Source organism: Cyanistes caeruleus, chromosome 14 (assembly GCF_971803275.1).
Source record: "Cyanistes caeruleus chromosome 14, bCyaCae1.hap1.1, whole genome shotgun sequence".
Taxonomy (NCBI): Eukaryota; Metazoa; Chordata; class Aves; order Passeriformes; family Paridae; genus Cyanistes; species Cyanistes caeruleus.
Window position 1 is genome coordinate 5341648 of NC_141714.1, and position 24274 is coordinate 5365921.

Consider the following 24274-nt stretch of genomic DNA (forward strand, 5'->3'; position numbering starts at 1 on the left):
CAGCCAAACCTTCCTGCAACTCTCTGTTGGTTTATTCACACTTGCAGAAGCCTTTTCCTCTGCCTAGGGCAAAAAGAAACTCTTCTGGCTGCAGAAGCTGGAGAACTCACCAAAATTAGGTATAGCCCTCCAAACTGTGTAGAGAAACATAATATGGGTTTAGTCACTTGGTAGTGCTGCTCCAATCTTTTCAGGCAATTTTCAGCATCCTCTCTGCAACTGAGGAAACTTTTCCAGCATGCAGGAACACACAGTGGAAATATTCCCTTGTTAACTGTATTTTCTGTCTGTAACTCTAAGCTATGAGCTGTGAAGATAAATTATAGCATCTGTGCCACATTTGTTTTGGAAAGAACCTAGTGTTACCCCAGGATACAGCTGTCACTGGGAAAAGGAAGGGTAGAAGTTACTTTTTTAAAGGAAAATGGTGCTCAGCATTGAATTCTTCCCAAACCCTTTTCCAGGTGGAAAGGTCCTTACATAGGTAACAGGGATTTGAGGCAGAGATTGTGATAAGAAAAATGCCCCAAACCCAGAAGTCTATTGTTGTTCTCATTCCTTTTGTTTGTTTGCTTTCCTTTTGCCCTTTAGATATTTTTTAGAAAAATATTACTGAGTTATTTATTAATGACAAATGTATTTAGATCAAAATCATGCATAGATTATATATATATATATTGGTGCAAATATATTTACATATATGTACAGAAAACTTATTACCTTCCAGCCTGAGCTGGATGGTGATAAATTGGGAAGAAATCTTAGTCTGACATGGCAAAGTGTTCTGGTAGGGCAGGCAGGCTCTGTTCTTAGATGATAAAGAACAGTGCAGAGCTTGGTATTCTGTGAAAAACCTCAAAAGCACCAAAGGGCAAAACCACAAACCAACAAAACAGCTCATGAAATAATGGACATCCTGGCAGTAGGAATGGAGGAATTCAGGAATTCCCTGATGGTTTGTTGCTCTCACTGTATCAGCTCTGCAGGTGAGGCATGTTGAACCATGGCAGGAGGAGAAGAAGATGGTTAAGTGCACAGCTGTTACTCAAAAATCACGCTAAAGCTAATAAAAATCAGCACACCAGGCACACAGGGGTATGTATGGCTTTGCTTTGATGGCTCTGTGTGAAGTATACCACAGCAAATGTGCTTCTTTTTGCCTATATTGATAAAGAGATTTTCTAAATTATATTTATCTAAGAAAATATTTATTAAATTCTTTCAAGTCGTTGTCTTGTCTTGTCCAGAATAGGATGATAGCTTTGCTCATTTTGTGTACAATTTGTATCATTGAGGGCTTCCTATTTTCTATTCATTCACAAAGAATGTCAGAAAAACAATCATGCAATTAATTCACCTCTGGTAAGGTGTGATCAGGGAGGTCCCTGATGGGGTAAAATAAGGCAGTTCTGTTATTTGTCAGTGCAGCATTGGTGGTCCTAAAGTAGAGGTTAGGACTTGGGGGGGGGGGGGGGGTTGCCTTTTTTATCATTGTGTTTCTAATTTTTATTTTGGCTTTTTTAATTTCTGTTGTGATGCTGATAGCAGAGATTAATTTATTCTCCAAAATGCTTCTAATCTGAGGTGATCTCACTAGTAAGGAAACCTGTTCAGCTGACTGCTGACACAACATCTGTGGGAAGAAGGCTGGTGAAAATCAACACATTCCCCTTTTAGGAGCCTTGTACTCAGGCTCTATGGACTTGGGCTCATATAAGGTTTCTGTTATGCTCTGTAAATATTAAAAATAATAAAAAAAAGTGTTCTGGATGTGGAGTTTTTAAAAAATCTCTCATTGAAGTTGTTGAGTGCAAAGTCGCTGGCCTTAAGATAACTTTCAGAAACATGAGTCAAGTGCCCAAGATAAGAAAATTCCGAAGATAACACAACCTGCTTTTATATGTACTTCTGCTTTCTGTTTCTGAAGCCTTTAGGAGTTATGTTTTTCTTGTTTTGTCTGCAGCCCTGAGACCTTCTGTCTCAAAGGACTGGAATTTAAAATCCCAAGACACAAGACAAGACACTAAAAGACTTGCAAGGAAAACCTATGGCAGTTTGCAGTACTGGAAGAGTTTCATTTTTCCCAAAGTAATATGAAAGCAGTGATGGAATAACTCACACTGCTGTTACTTCTCATAGCTGGTCTGTGCTTTTGCAGCTTAAAAGAAAAGCAGTAAAAATAATTCATTTGGTATTAAATAGTAGCAAGTGGGAGCAAGAAGTATTTTAAGTTGTTTACAAGAATTCCTTATAATCTTTTAAAAATAAATTTATGATTGAAATTCAGCCTTGTCCTGTATTTTAGTCATTCCTGTAGAAAAAGCTTATTCTGTGTTTTTCCTGTTATGTGCTAAGACTCAGATCTGTGAGGGGCAATCTCTGTTTTTCTCCTGGGGGCAAGCAAAATGGAGCATTTGGCTTTGATGTAAGCTCTTGCTTTTCCTTGGTCTTTATTCCTAAGTTTTTAAAGAAGTGTATTATTTTAACAAGCAGGCCACCAAAATAGCTCTAGTTCTCAAGAACTAAGCCTTGTTTTTCCAGTTTTTTCTAGCCTACCCTCCCAGCTGCACTCATAGGTGTTGCTGTGAAGCCTCTCAGCTCTTCTGGAGCTGGGGAAGAAGTGCCCCTGTCCCCGAGCTGTCGGGCAGGGCGCTTTGTCCCGTCCTCCACAGCAGATTTCCCTCTGCTGGTGCTGGAGCCCAGGCAGGCTCTGGGTGGGGAGTGCAGCCCCAGGCTCTGAATGAACCGTGGGCTCTCATTCAGAGCTGGCTCTTGTGTTTCAGGGCTTCTGCTCTGCAACACGAGGATGATATTTTTGGCAGAATAAAGCCCTTCTGCATCCAAAAGACTACAATAGTGCTTTATCTGGAAAGCACGAAGTATAATCTACTTCAGTTTTCTAAATGAGTCTAATGCTATAGAAGCATTAAAGAGAAAAACTTTTGTTTGGCATTGTTATGCCTTATGAATCCTCAATGAAGTTACAAGCTCTAGGTTTTGGTAGTTTGTTTTTTTGGCTTTCGTCCTTGGTTCTGTGCTTGAACAATGTCTGTCCTCCCACACAGCTTTGCTTGGGAAGTGAAAGCAGGATTAAGTGAATGTTTCCTTACTTTCAGACATCTTTTCAGCCCAGGACAGAGCTGTCTGCAGGTTTTGTGGGGCTCAGGTCCCTGCATTTGGTGAATTTTCTGTGCCTTAGGTCAGTGTATGCAAGGGTAATATTTGCACCATCCCTTGGTCTTCAGCAAATGTAAAATCTCACAATTTGGAAATAATGAAAGAGTTTTAAGGTAATGTGTCTTAATTTGTGCTGGTCATCAGCTCAAACAGGATCCTCTTGTGTCCCATGCTTATTTTTGATTGATACAAACTGCTGCAAGAGGATTTCTTGGTTTGCTTCAGCTGTACATAGGTGACCTTCTCCAGTGTTTCAGAGATGTTTGGTTTCTAACATCTTCAATTGTAGCAGCTCTCACAGCGACAGATAAACACTGAGACTGCAGCTAGGTTTGAAATGCTCAGTTTTGCTCAGAAGCTGCAAACTGATATTTTTACCCTCTTTGTTTAATGACTGCTGTCTGCCTGATCCATCCCTGAGGTTTTTAACAGCTCGGGTGGTGCTCCCCACTTTGGTGAACACAGAATCACAAGGTTGGAAGAGACATTCAAGATGATCGAGTCCAACCCAGCCCTAACATCTCAACTAAACCATGGCATCGAGTGCCACATCCAGTTTGTTTTTAAACACATCCAGGGATGGTGGCTCCACCACCTCCCCAGGCAGACGATTCCAATACTTCATCACCCTTTCTGTAAAAAGTTTTCCTAATATCCAACCTGTATTTCCCTTGGTGCAGCCTGAGACTGTGTCCTCTGGTTCTGTCAGCTGCTGCCTGGATAAAGAGACCAAACCCCACCTGACCACAGCCACCTCTCAGGGAGTTGTGGAGGGTGATAAGGTCACCTCTGAGTCTCGCCATGTGTGCCCTCATCCAGTCCTCCTTTCTTGTGCAATGATGGGTGTTCCCAGGTTTTGGTAGTGCTCTGGGATAATGTACAGGTGTCTGTTTTGCCAGATCTTGATTTCCTTGAAGCTCTTGTGAAGTGTTGTTCAGTAGCACATCAGCACCAGCAGTTTGTTATCCACCACTTGATGATGTTCTTGCCCAAAGGGGTTTCCCACCACAGAACATCATCCTGTTTTGTGCCAGTATCTGTTCTGACCCCCTTGGTTTTCTGACAGCTCAGACTTGCAGAATAAAGTGCTTGAGTAAGATACTACTTTTAAGAACATTGAGAGGTCTGTTATAATTTGGAACAAAACATTCTGCCTAGGGCAAACTCATGGAAACTTCAGTTCTGTAACTGGAAACCTGGCTTGTGTCACACTCCACGCAGGAGTTTTCCTGCAGTAAGGGTCAGATGTTCATGTAGCTCTGTGCTATGGGCTTCTGCATCCCACCTCCTTCATCCTTAAGGAAGGGGCACATATTAAAGGAGTGAATTTGTTTTTTCTTCTGGGAGTTCCTGAGACAGTTCACTAAAGGCCCTGTAAGCTACAGGCATGAGTTCAAAACCATGCACCTCACACATCAGCCACCTGATGGTCCAGTAATTCTTCCTCTAAGTTGCAAAGGAGACAGCAAGGAGTGGTGGTGGCAGGGTGTTGTGTCATGTTCCCTTGAATGAAGGGCACAATTTCAGCCCCACAAACTGATTCCCAGCATCAACAAGTTGGGACATGCTCCTTTTGACCCATGTGGATGAAGCTGATTCCAACCTCACCAAGTAGTTACTACTTCTATTTAGACTGCTTTAGCTTGATAAAACTGGGATCTGAAAAATGTGCTGGCTACTTTTTTGCTCTTTATACCCAAATCTTCTCTGAGAGTCAGATGTGTGTGAGAGAAAACCACTGCCAGTGTAATTTTTAAATTACATGATGATATTTGTTAGGTCACCTACACAGGTAAGTATTTTCTTGCCTGTTAATTAATGGAAGTAACATAATTATCTCGATTTTAGACTACTGCTATTTATCAAAGCATGTTTGTAATGGTTACACTGCCTGGTGTAAAGTGTTTAAAATATTGTTACTTACCTTTAGATATTCCCATGATCATTTGTATTGTTTGTATTAGTAGTGGTTTTGGAAAATGCAAATGTAAGCTACAATTTACTGTCACAGAAGTCGAGAGGTGTTTGTGTTGTTGCACAAATATACCCAGGCCCTATTTCTGCAACTGTTCCAAGCTGGCTGATACTGGGGACAAGACCTCCCTTTATCTTTAATGTGCAGGAAATGGGGAAAAAAAAAAGGTAGCAATAGAGGAATCAGGGCTTTGGGATTTTGCTTCTTGGCTTTCTTGTTTGCTACTAGGTCAGCATAATTAATTAATCAATCCAGCCTGCAGAGAAGTTGTGTCTTTTTGTCACAAGGTGTGTGTGCATCTGGAATCCCAAACTCCCCTTGATGCAGCTCAGCACTGACAGAGCTGGCTCCCAGACACAGGCTGGCTGTGGTGGTGGTATCCTCATGCCCACACTGACCACAGAGGTAATTAATGGGCTCAGTGTCCAGAGAGATTTCTCTGCTACTGATTCCTTGCCTCCCCAACCTCATTTGATGTCTCTCTGTGCAGTGCTTGCTGTGTGCTGTTGTTGCACTTATGAACTAAATCAATTTCTGTCTCAAACTGTTCCACTGTTTGAACTTTGGCAAGAAAGGGACACACTCTTTGCTCAAAGACTTCAAATGTTGCCTCCAAACACACTTTTGCTGGACTCACTGGACACAGCAGAACTCTCATTCACTTATAATCAACAGTACCAGCACCCAGGCTATTGTGGTGATACTGAAGGTGTTGGAGATCAGAAGCCAGGAATGATGGACTTGCCCTGCTGTTTCTGATGGAGTATTTCCCTCATGTGAAGGCTTGTTGTTACCAGAGGAACAGAAGTGTTTCTCTTTCAAACATACTTTCAGTGGATGTGGTTGTGTGTTGTTTTTCTCCTCTTGACAATTGGTGGTTTGTCACTTCCTTAACTCTGAGCTGTTCATGGAGATATTACGTTGCTGACAAAGTGGAAGCAATTTAGTAATCACTTGCAAGAAAAAATTGACACCATTAGAGTTCAGCTGTCTTTGTTTCAGCCATTAAAATGCAGACACTACCTGATTCATACATAAATTGCTATGATAGTTTCATTATTTTTCCTCAGTAGGGTTGAATAAAAGTGTGTGTGGTGCCCTCCCTTTGATATACCCATGCTGGTGTGACCCCTGGAAGGAGAACCTGGTCCCTGACCCCTCTGCTTACATGGGCACAGCTCCCTTTGGGTCTGTGACCACACAGCAGCACCCACAGCCTGTCTGGAAAACACTGCTGGTACACCGGAGAGATTTCACCCACATTTTAGGTAAAAGTAGGAAGAATACTCATTTTAAAAAGGAAGTGGCTGCTTTGGATCCTGTTTGAATTTCTAAATGCAAGTTTTCCTTCTTGGACTGTCACTGAGATGAGAAGCTGTCTTTTACATTTCTTTGTTGCCTTCAGCCTTCTCCGTTGTTATGTTGCTGATTTTGTCTACAGCTTCTCTCCTATTTCCATGTTCTTCTCAGTGGTTCTAACCATTTTGTTAAATGCAACCAAGCACCTGCCTGCTCTTCAGCACCTCAGGACTTCTCCCTCTTCTGCAGGTTCAGCACACCTCAACTGGGACAGAATCCGGATTGTACAAAATCCTTATTCCATTGTGTACGCTCAGAAGGAGAAACAGGTTAATCCAAATTACATCAGCTTTTACAGACCTCCTTTGCCTTTCATGTCGTGCTGGAAAATGAAGTATTTTCCATTATGTTTTGTCTCCTTCGTTTCATTTTCCCTAACTCATATATTGATGTCAGATGACAGTTTGTGTCAGTGCAATTTGCTCCCATGGAAATGACTCCTGCACACATGCGCACGGCGTCCGACTCCTCACTCCTCTGCTTACATAATGTGGGAGCTGTCAGAGCACTACCCCAACATTGCCCATCTGTCTATTCTCTCAAAGTTAATGAGCCTTTTTCTTCCTGCTCCAGGCATATTACGCACCCTGACTTATTCATAGATGATGTCTATTAAAATTGTCAAATGCTTTGAAAATTAAATTATTTCCCTAAATAAAGAGCCTGCTTCTAATCATATTGAAGAGATGTTTCAACACAATTGGCCTGTTTTCTAGTGCAAATCAAGACTGACTATACTGAGCTCTGTCTGGCCCCCTGGGCGTTGTCATTTAATTGAAAATACTTGTGATTTACTATAGTGTAAGAGCTCAGTGTCCCCTAGCTTGGTCTGGGAGCAGCTTCACAATGCAGAATTTATCTGGAATAAGGCATCCAGATTAAAGTGGCCTCTTATGGCATGAAACAGTCAATGTGTGATGGGGGTGGAGGCAGGTATTTGTTTGCTTTTGGAGTGATGGAGCATACAGAAATCCCTTGCTTGCTATATCTAAAGCTAAGATTATATTTGTGTCTTTCATATCCCACTTGTGCCTACATATGGCTCAGATGTTGAAGTAATTATCTTTGTTTCCGACTGATAAACTCATAGTTTACAGCCAAATTCTTTTAGTTATTCATGGCTTGTGCTATCATAATTCATTATTATTTGATGTGTTCAGTCCTCAGTCATTCCGATTTTCCTGTGTTACGTTCCAACCTTTAATGATGTGGGTGCTGAATCTTGGTTTTGAATTATCAATATATTTAATTCCCAAAGTAAATGTTTTGGTTAGGCAACATTTAAAAACAGTCAAAAAAACAAAAACCCCCTAATTTACTATCAAGATCAAACCTTGCCAGCCTCAACAGACACCTTACTTCCAGACCAGGGTTTGTTTTTTCAGTCTAATCCATTTTCATCTCCTTTGCAGCCAATACCGTGGCAGCTTCACAATTGCTCTATTCATCTTGTTCTCTAGAGTTTACATAATAACTTCCCTGGTGATACCATATCAAATGGTTTAATGAAGTGTGAGTTAGAGACACTGCCTTTTTTTTTTAGTTTTTATTTTTATTTTCCTAAAGAATGAGGTGTTATAGAACAGATGAACAAAATCCCAAGACACAAAGTCAAGACTTACAATGTACATCTGGGAAACTCATGCTGCCTTTCACAGCGCTTTCCACGCATTTTTGCGTCTCAAATTTTCCTGTTAAATCTGTTCTGAATTTTTGCCTGGTTAAGGTCAAACTAAGAGGTTTATAATTGTGTGGATCATTTTCTATCTTTAAATGAAGGCATCACACAGACCAATTGTTTTAACTGTTTAAGTCTTATCTTCTTTGTCCTTTTCCTGTTTTTTTTAATACCAGTTTTTAAGAGTTTTATTTTTCACCTACTTTTATCATTAGAGTTTCCCTTAGTACATATTTATCAAAATATCCAGTTATAATATACATGCAGCAGAAAAGTCTTGGCTTTTTGAATATATACTGTCAGCCATCCCCTTTTGGGTCCATATGGGTCAGTTTTCCAAGAGGAAAAATAAAAGAAAAGGAAATTAAAAGGATCACCCCCATATGAGTAACTACATTTTCTATGTAATTATTATATCAACTGTTGCTATGCATAAGATAAAGTCAATTAACTTATGAATTTTTCAATAATACTTTCTCTGACACTGCACAGGTATGTGAAAACATATATTTAATTAAGCTATTACAGTAAAAGCCCTGAGCAATTTGTCAGTTCATTAGGCACACTTTTTATTCTGCTTTGAGCTTTGTTTTCCTTTTCCTTGGCTTATTTGATGCTGCAATTTATTCTTTTTAAAGACATTCAGACAGCAATGACAACAGGAGAGGTGCTCTGTAACCTGTATTAAGAGTGCACCACCACAGCAGGGAGGAGACCTCTACTGAATAATATCTCCTTGAATTAGAGAGTTCTGCAGGCTGGGGTGCTGACAGGGAAAACAGATTTAGGGGAGAAGCCGTTTCAGCCCTGTGAGCCCCAGTTTGAGCAGCCACGTGCTGGTGATGTACCGGGCTGTGCAAGGGCACCAGGGCTCAGACTGCCCGGGCAGGAAAGGGGAGATTTTCCCCTGGATCTCGTGTGGGATGAGGGGCAGGGTGAGCACCATGTCACTGCATCAGAAATCTGTGTCTTCTCTGCAAGATGAGGGATCCCATGGCGTGATTACAGAAGGCACAGAGAGCTGGAATGAAGAGAAAGCTCTGAGACAAACATCACGGGATTTCTTGCTTGATTAAGAAGTTTGACTTATTAAGTAATGAGTGAGTCACCAGCGCTCCCCCAAGCAGGGGTGTGCGTGCTCTGGGTGCGCTCAAGCTCTGACTCACAGCTGCTCAGTGCTCACCTTCTCCTGTCCACGCTGACTGCTGCTCTCTTACTGCTGCAGACTGTGCACAGCCATTAAAGTGTGCCAGCCTCATTGACACTGGGTGTGATATTTCCCCTAAAACATGAATTGAATATAAATCACTAGATGTTTATTTTTTATTTAGAGGTGTGTACGTATTTAAGTGTGTTTTGCTGTGGTTGTGCTTACAGCTGTGAAGTTGTTCAACCACACGTGAGAATAGAGCATTATACATCAAAAACTGCTGAAAATTGTGGAGTCTTCTGGCTTTTAAATAGGTCTGGCCTTAAAACCTGCAGAAGTTAGTTAAAGAAACCTAAGCAAGTGTTTTTGTTGCTTTGGTTAATTATGTTTAATTTTGGGTAAGTGCTCACTTGCAGACTTTATTGATATAAACAAAGAACTGCCATGCAAAACATTTGAGAGAAGAAGAAAAATTGGTTTCCTAGAGAGAAAGTTTAAAAAGAGTAATAAAAAATTTAACAGTAGTTTAGTACAAGAACCCTGAAAAGCTGAGTGTAAAAAAGCTACCACACAAGATTTTTCCACCAGTATCACTCTTGCTGTTTACCACATAGTGCAGATGAATTAAAAAGGGACAAAGGGAATATCACTGTACACCAGAGGCAGAAGCCAGGTCCTTACAACCAAAAGAGCTGCTCTGGGAATCCTGTGGACTCTCAAACCTCCATGTGCCAGGGAGCAAATACCCACAATATTGTGGCGTTAAGGGCATAAAAGTTTGGCAGAAGGTAAATGTCCCTATATAAATAAATAAATAAAGATAAATTCAGGTTATAGCCAATTCAGACTATGGGGCCTGTCAAGTTCAGTAGAACTTTCAGGAGCACAGCTGTACAAATAGTGCAGCTGTGAGTCCAGGAATATGGGTTTGATTGCACTTAATAGGACTTTGCATGATCCAGATTCATTAATAATGTGATTTATTGAAGCAATAGGAAATCAGAGTCAGGATTGCCATGACAAATGCACTAACTGCAGAGACTTAATATGTGCTTTGCATTTCAGCCACTGGGGACATGTGTATTTAAAAAAAACAAAGGAACAAAAAACCAGAGAGGCAGGTTGGAATTATATCTACTCATAGAAAATATGAACAACAGGGGTATAATCATTCCAAGAAGTTGGGACAGTGTGTGATGAGATTCAGATTTATTCTGTTGTAGTATTTCTGCATGTCTGAGCCAAGAGAGCAAGTTTATCATTGCAGGGAGTGGCACAGTATCTACATCTTCTTGTGAGGTTCCCAGGTGCTCTTCCACAAAGGGGAAATAAAAAGGATGCTGGTCCTACTGCCAGAAGGTAGATTAAGATCTTTCTGTGTGTTTGTATTGCCTTGAAATGTCTGGAAAAGAAATTAATGCCTTTCTGACTCAGTATGAGGGAAGATACAGAGAGGGAAATTGATGCTATTTGCTTTTGGACAGAATGGTAGTGATTCATTATTATGACCCTACAAAATATCATGGTTTGAGCTTGTATCTGAGAAAATCCATTTTCCCCTTGCTGTGAAAAAATGAAATACTCTTTTTTTAGTTTGCAAGTAATTAAATAGGTATTTTCTGTGTCAGAATTTAAAAAGACTGGTGAAAAGCTGTGTTTGGGGAGGTTTCCCTAAGGTTTTATTAAGTGTTTTTTACACTGATTTATCTCCAATACCTGTTGGGAAAAATTCCAGAATTTCTTGCAAAACAGAAGACGAAATTTCAAATTCTTCCTTGGAAAGAAAATCTCTAAACAATGTGCTAATAATATATTCCCAAGTTCAAGAATAGCTCAGGAAAACAGTGAAAATTAGGCATAACTGCTTCTCTGGATTGCAACTTCAGTTAACTTTGCAGTGGGTATCTACAGAATAATCACTGGGTTTTCACTCTTTTCCCCACTGCAGTGACTGTGGAAACACTGCCTCTGTGTTGGCATTGGAGGCTTTCGAAAGACAAGGAGATTTCCTGATGCTGCCAAGTGACTGAAACGAGCTGGGGCTTTCCAAAATTGCCACATTTCAGAGTGTGCTTGAACTGTAGGATCCTCAGACACGTGTGACCTCAGCAGGTGTCCCAAGGTGAGGGGCTGGCACTGGTGTGTGCTGCTCTCAGGTGTGATGGGCACGAGCTGGTGCAGCTGTAGGGCCCTGGATCCCACAGCAGGCACACTCCTCACTGCTCTGTGTCCCCTATAGAGCCCTGGATCCCACAGCAGGCACACTCCTCACTGCTCTGTGTCCCCTATAGAGCCCTGGATCCCACAGCAGGCACACTCCTCACTGCTCTGTGTCCCCTATAGAGCCCTGGATCCCACAGCAGGCACACTCCTCACTGCTCTGTGTCCCCTATAGAGCCCTGGATCCCACAGCAGGCACACTCCTCACTGCTCTGTGTCCCCTATAGAGCCCTGGATCCCACAGCAGGCACACTCCTCACTGCTCTGTGTCCCCTATAGAGCCCTGGATCCCACAGCAGGCACACTCCTCACTGCTGTGTGTCCCCTATAGAGCCCTGGATCCCACAGCAGGCACACTCCTCACTGCTGTGTGTCCCCTATAGAGCCCTGGATCCCACAGCAGGCACACTCCTCACTGCTCTGTGTCCCCTATAGAGCCCTGGATCCCACAGCAGGCACACTCCTCACTGCTCTGTGTCCCCTATAGAGCCCTGGATCCCACAGCAGGCACACTCCTCACTGCTCTGTGTCCCCTATAGAGCCCTGGATCCCACAGCAGGCACACTCCTCACTGCTGTGTGTCCCCTATAGAGCCCTGGATCCCACAGCAGGCACACTCCTCACTGCTCTGTGTCCCCTATAGAGCCCTGGATCCCACAGCAGGCACACTCCTCACTGCTCTGTGTCCCCTATAGAGCCCTGGATCCCACAGCAGGCACACTCCTCACTGCTCTGTGTCCCCTATAGAGCCCTGGATCCCACAGCAGGCACACTCCTCACTGCTCTGTGTTCCCACCTGGCCACAGACTTTTATTTCTGTCCTTGGGAAAACCAAAGGGGAGAGGATGTGCTGGTCTAATCCTGAGTTTGAGCAATAGGGACAAGCACAGGCTTGTATCCCTCCAAAGCATCCCCATGCTGAACAGCTTTGCTCAGAAGTGCAATTCTGATCCAATTATAGAATAATTTAAACTGAAAGGGACTTTTTGAAGGTGTCTAGTCCAACCTCAAGGTGCTCAAGGAAGAACTAACTTCCAGGTGGGGTGGGGTGTTTGGGGGTAGATCTCAGCTGTGTTTTGAGCTTCTGCAAGGATGGAGATCCCACAGTCTCTGTGTCCCACTTGTCTGACTGCATGCACTGAGATTCATCTATTTTTTTTCTTACTTCATACGTTATTTCCTTAGATCTATCACTGTCACAATTGTTTCTTGTTTTGCTGCCCAGCTTTTGGAGGAGTCTCCCTGTTTCTTCTCTAAGTACCAGCAGGTAGATGTAGGCAGCAAATACATCCCTGTTCCAAGCTTTTTGTCTGGCTTGAACCAAACCCAGTGTTTACTGTGCTTCCTCCCACATTGGTCATCTCCATTGGACTTGCAGCATTCTCACTCGCTGCTTAAAAATAGAACTGTGCAGAAATAAGGATGTTTCCTAGTGCTGCTACAAAAAGGAGAAAGATGAGTTCCAACTGCCCAAAATACAAAATTCTCTTAATATAAAAATATGACTTTATTGAATCACTAAAATGAAAGTGGCCTTTGCAAGTTTGCCATGAAAATCTGTATTTTAAAGCAACCTTCTGTTCCAAAAAAAGTGAAAATTAAATTGGCAATGGATTAAAAAAAATAATAAAGATGCAAATAGCAAGAAATGCAGTGTTAGAGTGAAGAATGAAGCCTTAAGTCTGCCTTCTTGAGCATAAATTGTGTATTCTATTATATAATTTTAAATTATTTGCCATTTTGTAAAGGCCTTCATGGAGCTATAAAAATTTATGTCATCTGACTATCTGGCTCAGACGGTTGTGAACTATCTGCAACTGTTTTCCTGTCAAAAATTGCAGTATTGCAGTTCAGTTTAGTTGACTTCTGATTTATTTTTTCCCTGATGTAGGTCTACCATCAAAATCAAGGCTGAAGGAAAAACTTTTTATCTAAAAATGTTCTTTAGCAGCTTGTTGGCTTTCATCTGGTTACTGGGGAGATGTGAATGTGACTCAGGGAACTGGACACTCCCAATAGTTTGGGAGGAGAAAAACCTCTCTTGCATGTGGCCTTTGTGCTCATGATGCCACTGGATGTTTCTTGTTTTTCTTGTGGGGAGGGAATTGCTGAAAGTCATCACTTTTGATCATAAAGTACTTCTGGGGATTTTTACAGCTCGACTCACCATGAATTAATGTATTATCCTCAGTCTGCCTGAAACTCAGGTTCTGTTTTTGGGCTAAACTGACAATCCTTGATTTCTTACCCAATTTCTAATGCACACTGTTAACAAGCAGGGTGTGAGTCACGGAGGGTCACTCAAAGATTCAGGGGAGCTCAGGAGCTCTGCAGTCCCCCAGGAGGGGCAGGATCCTGGCTGGGGGCCAGGGAGCATCTCAAGTTCTCAGCAGGCAGCTGTCTCTCTCCAGGAAAAAGTGCTCTGAGCTTCGAAGGGTAAAACAACTAAAGATGAATGCATTTAATTCAAAGGAAAAAAAATAATTGTGTTTATTCCCAGAAAGGTCTGGGGTTTTTTTTCTTTTTAGCAAATGTAATGGTGGTAAATAGTCCCAAAGACATGTGAGCCCCACCTGTGCTGGCTTATTAACCATTGTAGCTTCTGTTTTCCTCCAACTTAGCCTTCTGGAATATCCACAAACTCCAGCATGCCAACCTCTGCTTTAAATAATTCATGTGTTTCTTGATAGACAAAAATGTTTTCCTACCTTCCTTTCCTACCAGTTTAAAATAAACTGGACTTAAAGACTGAAGGGAAAGAATGTGCCAAAAGAAATAATTCTTTTACTTTTTTAAAAAGTAGGAGTGGCATAGAAAAGATCTTGGTTTTGTTGAATGTTTAAATTATCATTTTAAGGACTGTCAGTAGTAGATTGAACTGGAATTGATGATTGACCACAAAATTCAGTATATGTACTTTGATGTTAGCTACTGGAAAAAAAAAAAAATGTGATGGGCCCATGTTTCAATTTAAAATTATGGAGATGGTTCTTAAATAAATGCAGAATCCATGAATAAATTGTGAATTATTTTTCTGGTACAGTGGTGTGCTTAGAAGACTGTAGCTGAAGGAATTAGTCATAAAGTTTTACCTTGAGGAGACTGAGGGATGCAGTAAAAATGAAAACATATGACTTCAGGCCAGGATCTGTGTAAAATAATAAGAGTATTAACAAAGGAATAGAACAGTTAATTCTGAAGGTGGAGCCCAGTCTTGAGCATTCCTTTAGTCAAATTCCCACATGATTTTTCAAACTGAATATGCAAAATGCAAGAGAAAATGACTCTACTCACCATTTCAGTATACAGACCTGAGCAGTTATAAAAACAGACACTTTTAATTCAGAAGCCTTATCTTGGAGTTGGTTTTTTGTGGTGTGGTTTTGTTTGGGGGTTGTTGGTTTGTTTTTATGACCTAGAGTTAAGTCGTGTCCTGTCCGTGATCCTTTGGCTGCCCAGCATCTCCTTCACTGTGGAAAGGTGATTTGGGAAAATTGTCATTTGGAAACATTACTTTGATTTAAAAGCTGTGCTTTGGAAAAAATATTCTGAAGTATTTAGAAACTTTCTAGAGACCTTTTTTTTTTAATTATTGAGACCAGTTAAGTTGGAAAAAAGTCAACGGTCCAGTGACCACTTGTTCATTCATCTGCATGTGCAGCTGCAAAATTATTTTCTGTGCCCATCGTGCAAAACTTCTTCCTAAATATGAGGTTTACAGACCTTCTGGGAGTAATTAACTACAATGCAGAGGCAAATCTGGGTTCATTGTAGGAACTGCTCATTTAAGAAATATTTTTGTGCACAAAGCCCATTATCAAGGTTCCAAAACCTTCATTAATGTTAAACATTTTATTATAGGACTCTGAGTACTTCCTATTTAAATGAAATCTAATGTAATCTCATTAGTTACATCTAGCTTTTGATACCTGGACCACAGCAAATTGCTGTGTCAGATGTGTGCCACAATGCATTCAACAGCTAAAATCTGGCTTTTATTTTGATATTTATTTAACAATGATAGAACAGCTCTTTTCCTGTGGGCTGCACAAAAAGTTGAGGATGTGTTCAAAAGAAATTACCTGCTATTGATTTTATTCTACATACTGTTCCACTTCCATACCACTGCTCCACCAAGTGCTTTCCTCCTGTGCTTTCAGCCCTGTGCTGCACGTGGTTGTCAGGAGCTTAACTCCAGCTCAGTGGAAGTGCAAAGCAAAGCAGCTGGTTTTCACCAGTTGTACAGGATTGGCAGTCAAAATTATTGAGTTCCCAAGGACATGATTTAACCAGGACTGGGGATACATGCCCTCAGCTTCAGTGGGTGCAGGCATGTGCCTGAAGTCAAGAGTACATTTAATTTATCAAATTAGCTCAAAGCATGAGGCTGAAGGACTTCAGAAGCAGCAGCATGATGTTCTCTGGCCTGTGTTTACATGGGCACTCAGGGGTTGTAATCACACTTGCCCTCACTGTCAGCTACTTTGTGAAGTAGCACAAATCATGTGAGATGCTGTGAGGAAATCTGTCCCCCCAGTGTGTGTGGGACGAGGGTGTTGGGACAGTGGTCCTGAGCAGACTGCTGGGATTGGGCTCACTATGGGCTCACTATTGGGCTCCTATGCCAGTGCTCATGGCCAGCAGGAACCAGTGGAACAAAAACAGATGAAAAGCAGAAATAAGTGCTCAGCTTTTATGAAAGTTTGCACTTTTTTTTCCTCTTAACTCTTTGTTGTCTGTCTTGTCCAGGAGGATCATACAACATTGCCTAATAGATACTGCTTCTTAGCCACCATTCATTTCCCAAGAGAAACCAAACTACAGCATTTGTTATTGTAGGAAAGTTAATCATTAAGATCTAAGGGTTTTTACATCACCTTCATTTTAACTCAGAATATGTAAAATATATCCAAACCCTTCCATTTAAGGTGATGGATTACCCTGTGCTTGGCTGCGCTGTCTGGATTGGTTGGAATTTTTTGCAATTACTATTTTACACAGCATCAGAATATCTGTGAAGTGGATATCAATTGAAACATATTTTGTTCTTCAGACTTGCTTTTGCAGGTTTCACAAAACATTTAATTAGTGATAATCAGCTTTTAACCAGCCAGAGCACACCAATGCCTCTCTCCCCCATGATTGTAGGCATAGTCTGTACTCCTCAGATAAATTACTTGCAGTCTGGATAATGTCCTAGCCAGCAGGAAAGGGAAGAATAAGGATGTCAATTGCATGGGGAGTAAAGAAGGTGTTGTGTATGCTGTGGTTTCAGTGAAGAATATTCTTCTTCTTTACTTTTCAGAATGGTGAACTTGGAAACCAGCTGGAGATTGCAAAGTCTCCTTTCCCTTGAGGTTGGTGGTCAATGGTCATCATCTACCACACCTAAGGACACTAGAAGAGCTCCACGCTAACTTCTGTAAGGTCTGCTTCACTATGGAAGATCAAATGATTTTCTGGCTCAGGTTTCGTGATGTTCGGCATCTGCCTTGGACCTGGAATTTGGAAAAGGGATCGTCTCTGAGGCACGGTTAAAAGACAGAGAAACCAGCCCCAGACAATGAGCACTTTAAGTAGCACTGGAATATTACTCAGCTTAACAACAGTGTCTGTTACACTGGATTTTAGTTTGCACGGTGGTCTGATGGCTTGGTCCTTAAGCAGCAATTTGACTCTGAACCAGAGTTTGCCTACATCTGATCCTCTCAACACCTCTGAGAAGGGCGAAGTCTCTCGGATGTCCGTGAGGGAGAAGAATTGGCCAGCCCTCCTGATCTTGGTTGTCATCCTGCTGACCATTGGGGGGAACATACTGGTAATTATGGCTGTGTCCTTGGAGAAGAAGTTGCAGAATGCCACAAACTTCTTCCTGATGTCGCTGGCAGTAGCAGACATGCTGGTGGGTATCCTGGTCATGCCCGTGTCGCTCATTGCAATCCTGTACGGTAAGTGCCTTCCCTCCTAGTTTGAATATTTGCTTGCAAATATTGGAGTCCCCCAACGCTGCAGCAACCTGTTGTGCCCGATTTTCCCTGTGCTGGTAGCTTTGGGAGTGTCTGTGTGTCCTTGGTCATGTGTCTGTGCTGAGGTTTGTTCTCTGCTGGGAGCAGAGCTTGTGTCCCTGCTGCCAGGAATGACCTGTGGATAACGTCAGGCTGGGGGGTTCTGACTGCTGAGGCCACCAAGAGGATCTGAGACAGCAACTCAGCTTTTTACCTTTCGGTTGGATTGCCCCAAAACTGATCTAGGACACAAAAGCTCACAGAAAAGCTGAGGAGAGAGTTCACTGCTCATGACCTACCCAGCTCTAAGCCAGGTCAGGATCTGTCCTGGAGCTCCCACTGCTGCGATCAGTGGGATTTGAGCACAAATAGGGATCAGAAAGCAGGTTTGCACTAGTAGATTTGGTATTCAGATAAAAGCCTTCACTCCTGGCTTGCCTTGTGCCTTCCAGGGGGTTATTTTGCCTTTCAGTGCCTCAGTTTCCCTACCTCTAACCTGAGAATATGCTCTGTTTTAAAGCACCCAGAGGCCTGCCTGTACAGGTGTAAACATTTATTTCTCCCCATATTAGGGTCAGTGTGTTTGTGATGGAGTGGGGTATCTCCCCTGTATTCAAGTGTGGAATCACTGTTAGCACTTCAAAGAAGTAAAATATCAAATACATCTAACTTTCATCTAGCTGAGACTCCAAATCCCTTTGTTCAGTATGGTACTAGGAGTCTCCATCCCTGGACATTTCAAAGGGGTATTTTGTTCTCCTTTGTATCTCTGATCATCATGTTTGTATACTCATGTATCAATTTTATAATCTGTGTATTTCAAAGACAAAATTTGTTAATTTTTGAAGTCTCTTTTCAGATTTTCCTAGAATGGTATTTTAATATCAATATTTCTTGGAAACAAATAATGCTGTTTACTTACAAATTTGATTAGAAATTGGTTTACTGTCCTATAAAGTAAAACATAGGGATATTTATATGACTTCTTCACCTGCCTAAATGAGTAAGTAAGTCTGGCAGAGATTAATTTCTAAAGCACATTGATCAAGCATACATCATTCCAAAGCTTATATAACTTGTCCACAGTGAATTAAATCAATATGTGATTTAGGTACAGGCCTAGCTATGGAGATCTTATGCACAAAAATCTTTTATTTTGAACTGTCAGAATAGTTTCATCTCTAAATCTTGTGTGTATTACAACATGTGTATTTTATTTTTAGCATTTTACTCCAGCTCCCTGGAGCTTGAAAGGGAGCATATAAATACTGAATTATGTGACAGACCTCCACTTGCATAAATTCTGTGTTAGCCAGTGACTCTAAAAAGGTGAATTTATGGAAGTGGTCTTCCTACATTCATACTTTCAAGGTCTTTGGAAACTAATAGAAATGGATTTTCTGTTCTGCCTAGAAAATGATTACTTAAGGTAGTTTAAAGGTGTAAAGCATGCCACCCTTTTCACAGCAAGAAAATATCACTGATTTGAAGAGGCATTGTAATTATTCCCCTTTTTTTGCCAGAAAACCAGTACTGGCTGTTGATAGCCCAAACATTTCCCCACAGAAAAACAGTGCTCCATAGTTTTGGCAAAAACTGTAATTTCAGGACAGGCATGAAAGATTTGTGGAAAAACTTTGAGAAATGAAGCTGCTGGGGCAGTGCTGGGTGCTGGACCAAAGCAGGCATGTTGCCTTCAGCCTTTGGGAGGGAGGGAGGAGGAAAAGTTCCATTTGGGGAAAAATAAGCCCCAGAGGAACTTGTGGCTTGATCTGAGTAGGACCCCAGTGAAATATATTTTTTAATATTATTTAAGCTATTTGTGGAAGTAAGGAGGGGGAAAATGTTCTTACATCAGCAGAATGCTTGTGAGATAACAAGGGTGCATGGCCATGGACTGAGCAGGGAGAGTGTTACTGCTTGGAAACATCACTGTGAATGTTCAGTCATTTTTAGTCTGTATATTTTACCTTGTTCATGCCATACAGTCTACATAATCTTACGCTGGGCTGTTTCAAAGGCTGCCATGTGCTGTGCTGAGAAGTGTGTGCAGCACATCTCTTCCAGATTTGTAGAAGTCACTTTTAATTTGTGTAATCAGAAGGGAACCTTAAAAAATACATATAACAAATAGAAGAATAAAGAAATTACTTTCAAGTTTCCACATCAGCTCTCTCAGCCCCAAAGATAAATTCTGGTTGACAGAGTAACTCATTTCAGAGCAGGCTCATTTCCTTACTTTTGGGCTAATAAGGTAAATGAAGTAGATTTCACTTTGAGCATAACCAGAAAATTGAATACACACCCTCTACAAATAGTTCTGGTTTTCAGTGGTTTTCTTAATTAAAAGAAGGAAAAATCAAGTTGTAAGTTAATTCAAGAGTCTTATTATAAGGGAAGGGACAGCAAGATGCAGCATGATGGATTTTCCACCAATTAATCAGGACTTGGATATATTTATCAATTAGTCTGTAAGTGTCTTACAGTAATCGATGAGCTGCATTTGACAACTGAGAACATTTCCCCTGGCATGCAGTTCCTAAAGAACTAAGCAAATTAGTATGCTAATTAATAAGCATGTATTGGGGAGAATAAATGAGAACTGTACACAGCATTTCATCTCAGTGGAAACATGCCTGATTAATTAAGAATATTGGTATTTTTATAAAAATACTGATAGGGCACCAGGTATCTTACACATGATGGAGCTTCAGACAGCAGGTGGGGTTGTCTCCTCACCTCTGAGCACCTGGGGGACAAGCAGCAAGTGGGTTTGCATCATGTCGTGTGTTATGAGCAAGAAAGAGAGGGCTGGTGAAGGAATGCAAGAGAATCTCGTCAGCTGATCTGAGTGGATGTTGCAGAGGATATTAAGCTTTTTTGGTTCTTGCAGGAGGTTCACAGCTGCCAATAAGTTGCCAGAGTGTTGCCCATAAGCAGCCAGCAGACCCCTCTGTGACTCCCAGCTCAGACTCCCTCTTCCCTTTGTGATGCTGGGGGCTGACGCAGCTTCCAGGGGCTGGTGTTGGACACAGCATTCATCAGCCCCAGCTGCCAGAGCAGATTTACACCCACATTATTGTTATTATTGATAATTACCATCATTATGGTGTGGTGACAGAGATGTGCTGAGCGCCTGGGCAGACTTTGGTGCTGGTTTCCCTGCAGGGGGGGAAGCAGTGCAGTTCAGCACATCGCTGTGACCTTCAGGTACCTAGAAATGATCAGGCATTTTAAAGACTGTATCAAGTCATGGGTTTAAATGTCTCTTGACTACACCAAGTTCCAGCTGACAGCTGCATTACTTTCAGAAATTATTATTTATTCCTGTTAGTTTTAAATGTGCAGTGTTTCTGTTTGTGCTAAGTAACCACTACAATCTATTCTTCTTCTAGGGTGTGAGTGAATGGAAACTCCTACACTGCTTCCACTGTGTCATAAATTCAGAGATGGGATTATTTTCTTTCTCTCCAGTGACACCTTGTACCTGGGGTGTGTGCAGTGAAATTTATATCCAACAGGAAGTGTTAGTTTATCTTTTGCCATTGGTAGGATCCATGGGCTGCTATACTGCGTGCTCACCCAGCAGCATTTATTCTTTCCAAGTCCCTAAGCTTTCTTGTAATCTCAGCTAACCCAAACAATTCTGTGAAATCTGAAAACCTATTACATCATTATTCACCCTCTTTCCAGATTATTAGATACTTACGAAACTTTAGTTGAGATATTGAGTGTCCTGTTACTGAATTTTCTCCACAAGAACAACTGCCTCTTTACCTGATGTGACAAATGGGATTAAGTTGTGGCATATCTGTGTTGCTGTTGGGAAAGAAAGCTCTGTATGATGTGCCTAAATCCATAGAACAGCTTTTCTGCTACCCAAGGTTTAAACTGTGCTTAGAGTGAGAGGAGGGGGGGAATACTAAATACATACATTCTGTATCTCATTGAATATAGGTCCCTGGTTGTAAAATAGCTTGAGGCAGCTAAATGTTAACTTGCAGGATTTTTCAGAGCCGCTGAAAATGTGCCACCCTATGATGATTCTCTGCTGGATCACGTTTGGAAACAGCATTAGGAACCTACACAGCTTTGGCTTGCAGTGTTGGAAAACTGATGGCTTCTGGTCAAGTGAGAGTCAAAGACTGAAGAGCTGAAATCAGCACAAGAGCTCAGGACTGGAGAGGGTGATGATGTCTGTCAAGAGGAGGGACTGATGATCCACACCCTTTCTCAGCAGTGATTAAATCTATTAAACCTATATTTGCATCACCCTCTTCAAAAACATTTGAGTCAGAGCATTTAATTGTCATATTGAAAGCTGGATTTGCTCCACACACATAAATTTCCTCTTGATTTAGTTTTTGATTTTGTCTGAGATTATCCATCCTTTATGTCTGGTTTGTTTTTTTTTTATCTAGTTTATTTTAATTTTTTTTGTTAGACTTTTAATGGTGGTCAACAAATTCTGGAAGCCAGATGAGTGAGGAAAGTGTCATTATCTGAGGAGTGCAAAGCACTTTGAAGGAAAGACCACGTTTCTCCATGGTAGTTTAAAGTCATCTTCTCGCTAGTTCTATTAAGGCAGAATTGCTTTTAAAAATTGTCAGAGCAATTTAACTTATTGTAGCCTTTTGTTTTTCTTTCTCATTATTTTGATGTGTGTTTTAGTGACATCTTGTCTGAAAATCTCTTCAAGATCTTTATATGCTTCTGTTATGAAAGATGAGAAATAAAATTTGATGTTTGCAGAATGGCACCAATATGAGATAGATACAGTCATTGGACTTTATATATGTTTGGTTTTTTTCCTAACTGATGAAATTTCACTTGTTCATCCTTGCAGCAGCCCCATCCCCAGGACTTTCTCAACGGGCAGGCTGTGTATGGCTCTAGTGCAATATTCTCCATTGAGATAAGTGCTTCCTATGAAATTAGCAAATTAACATGAATGTTTTCTATTCCTTTCCATGTCTTTCCTTTTATCTCAATTAATTTCGTAGAAAAATCTGCTAGACACTCTTCTAGAGGCATGTTGTGAGTTTATAGTAGTTATGCTAAAAACCGAAAACCAGGTTGTTAGCCCCGATGGTGAGTTGAGGGTTGACCAGGAATGAAGAGGAAGCAGAAATGGTGTAAAACCATGGATGCAGTTAAGCTGTTTATGTGGGCACAGGTGCCCCACGATGCAGACACGATGCTTAAAGCCGTTTTTATTTTCAGTGAAGTAAAATATCACCAATAACACTTGCACCGATTGTTCCTCTTGTCTGGGAATGTTCATTTAACTGAAGTGGCTTCCTCATACACACCTTTCTAATCCCTGTTGGAGTTTTAGTCCTCACCAGGCTGACTAAGAGAAAGATCCCAAACTGAGCTGCCCATAAAACAGGAGAAGGGTTGTCCCCACCTCCTCCATGACGAGCTGCAGCTGTGCTGTGTAAAACAAGCACTGATGGTGAGGTTCTGTTCTGGGAAGGGGACAGTAAACATTCTCCTGGTCAGGCTTACATCTTGTCTTGCTTTCTGCTGAATTCATCCTTTTGGGAATGGATCTTGGTTACAAGACTTGAAAGCAATGGGGCAGTGCATAAATAAATTGTATAAATTCAGGAAAGCAAGTCAGGGAAGTCTCTGCTGTCTGCAAACAGACTGTTGTCAATTTGGAGGTGTATTTTAATAGTGTTAAAGTATTAAATGGATTTGTATTTGTCTTTTGAACAATGTCTCAACCTAAATTTGAATGGAGCAAGAAGAGCTACAGAGTGTACTTGGATCTTCTGGAAAGCAGTTTTTCCTCATTTCTAACACCTGCAGGTGTTAGATCTGCCTGTCTTCTGGTAGATTAAATTATAACAGTGTTCAGCACTGACCTGCCATCACTTCTTTGGGCAGATGGCCATGTACTTATTGGTAACTGAGCTTTTCTTCCTCCTTATGCTGTACCTGTGCAGACAGATTTAAAAATCTTGTCACTTTTAATGTAATAAGAACCAGCCCCACAAAAATTCAGATTTTAGTAAAACCTTGGCTTTCATTGAACATTCCTCCTAAGAAATTCTGTGGGGACCTGGCATGTCTTCTGTGTGGATGGTATGGATGCTCTTTTCTCTCCCTCAGGACAAGTCTGTCCTTCCCTTAGCCGGCCTCTGTGCTGGTGAATTTGCAGTATTATCATGGCAAGCAGGACATGACAGCCAGAATACATATCTGAGAGGAGCAGGCAGTTCACCCCAAGTGTCACCTGAATTGCATCCTCAGAGCCCTGTGCCCCACCAGAAGGGACAGCAAGGCAGCACCTGGTGGCAGCAATGCCCCAGGTTTGTCTGGCAGCATGGTTTGAGTCTTTCCTGCACCCCATGTGAGAGCACAGCCACCCCAAAACCTGACCCAGACCAGGCTCTTTGCTGTGTCCAGGGTGTAGGGGCCAAAGTCAGAGCAAGTGTTTGGGGCTACAATTGCTGGGTGCAGCCAGCTGCAATTACCCCCTGGCCTCTGGATATTTTGGAATCCTTCCCTGCCCTGCTGTGTGTTTTCTGGGGCAGCGTGAGTGCCCTGGGGTTAAGAGCTGGCCATAAAAAGTGCACATGTCCCTCCTGGCCTCTCAGCAAAGCTTTGGTATGTGCTGTCCTGCCCAGCTATGGACAGGAAGGTCACGTTCCACAAGGGGCTCTGCTCTGCACTTTCCTTCTGGAAATGGGTGCTGTTAT

General features: G+C 41.6%; 1 protein-coding gene and 2 long non-coding RNA genes across 4 annotated transcripts in view; 2 read left to right on the forward strand and 1 right to left on the reverse strand.

Moving 5' to 3' along the window:
• The window catches only part of HTR2C (5-hydroxytryptamine receptor 2C), a 217740-nt gene that overhangs the window by 157492 nt on the left and 35974 nt on the right, over nt 1–24274 (forward strand). Inside the window, exon 3 of one of the 2 annotated variants that reach the window (XM_023926912.2) lies at nt 16865–17507. In XM_023926912.2, coding sequence (XP_023782680.1) covers nt 17123–17507 — 385 coding nt within the window. In that variant the 5' untranslated portion in view covers nt 16865–17122. Of the gene's footprint in view, nt 1–16864; nt 17508–24274 lie in introns of those variants that run through there. The other variant, XM_023926911.2, reaches the window with a different exon arrangement.
• Nucleotides 13048–20527, reverse strand: LOC111929361 (uncharacterized). The gene is made up of 3 exons (XR_002864680.2): nt 20304–20527; nt 19535–19673; nt 13048–17057 (listed from the first exon to the last, which is right to left on the reverse strand). It is a non-coding gene; the product is annotated as an uncharacterized LOC111929361 (long non-coding RNA).
• On the forward strand, nt 20533–22327 carry LOC147650522 (uncharacterized). Its single transcript, XR_015276492.1, has 2 exons — nt 20533–20774; nt 21569–22327. It is a non-coding gene; the product is annotated as an uncharacterized LOC147650522 (long non-coding RNA).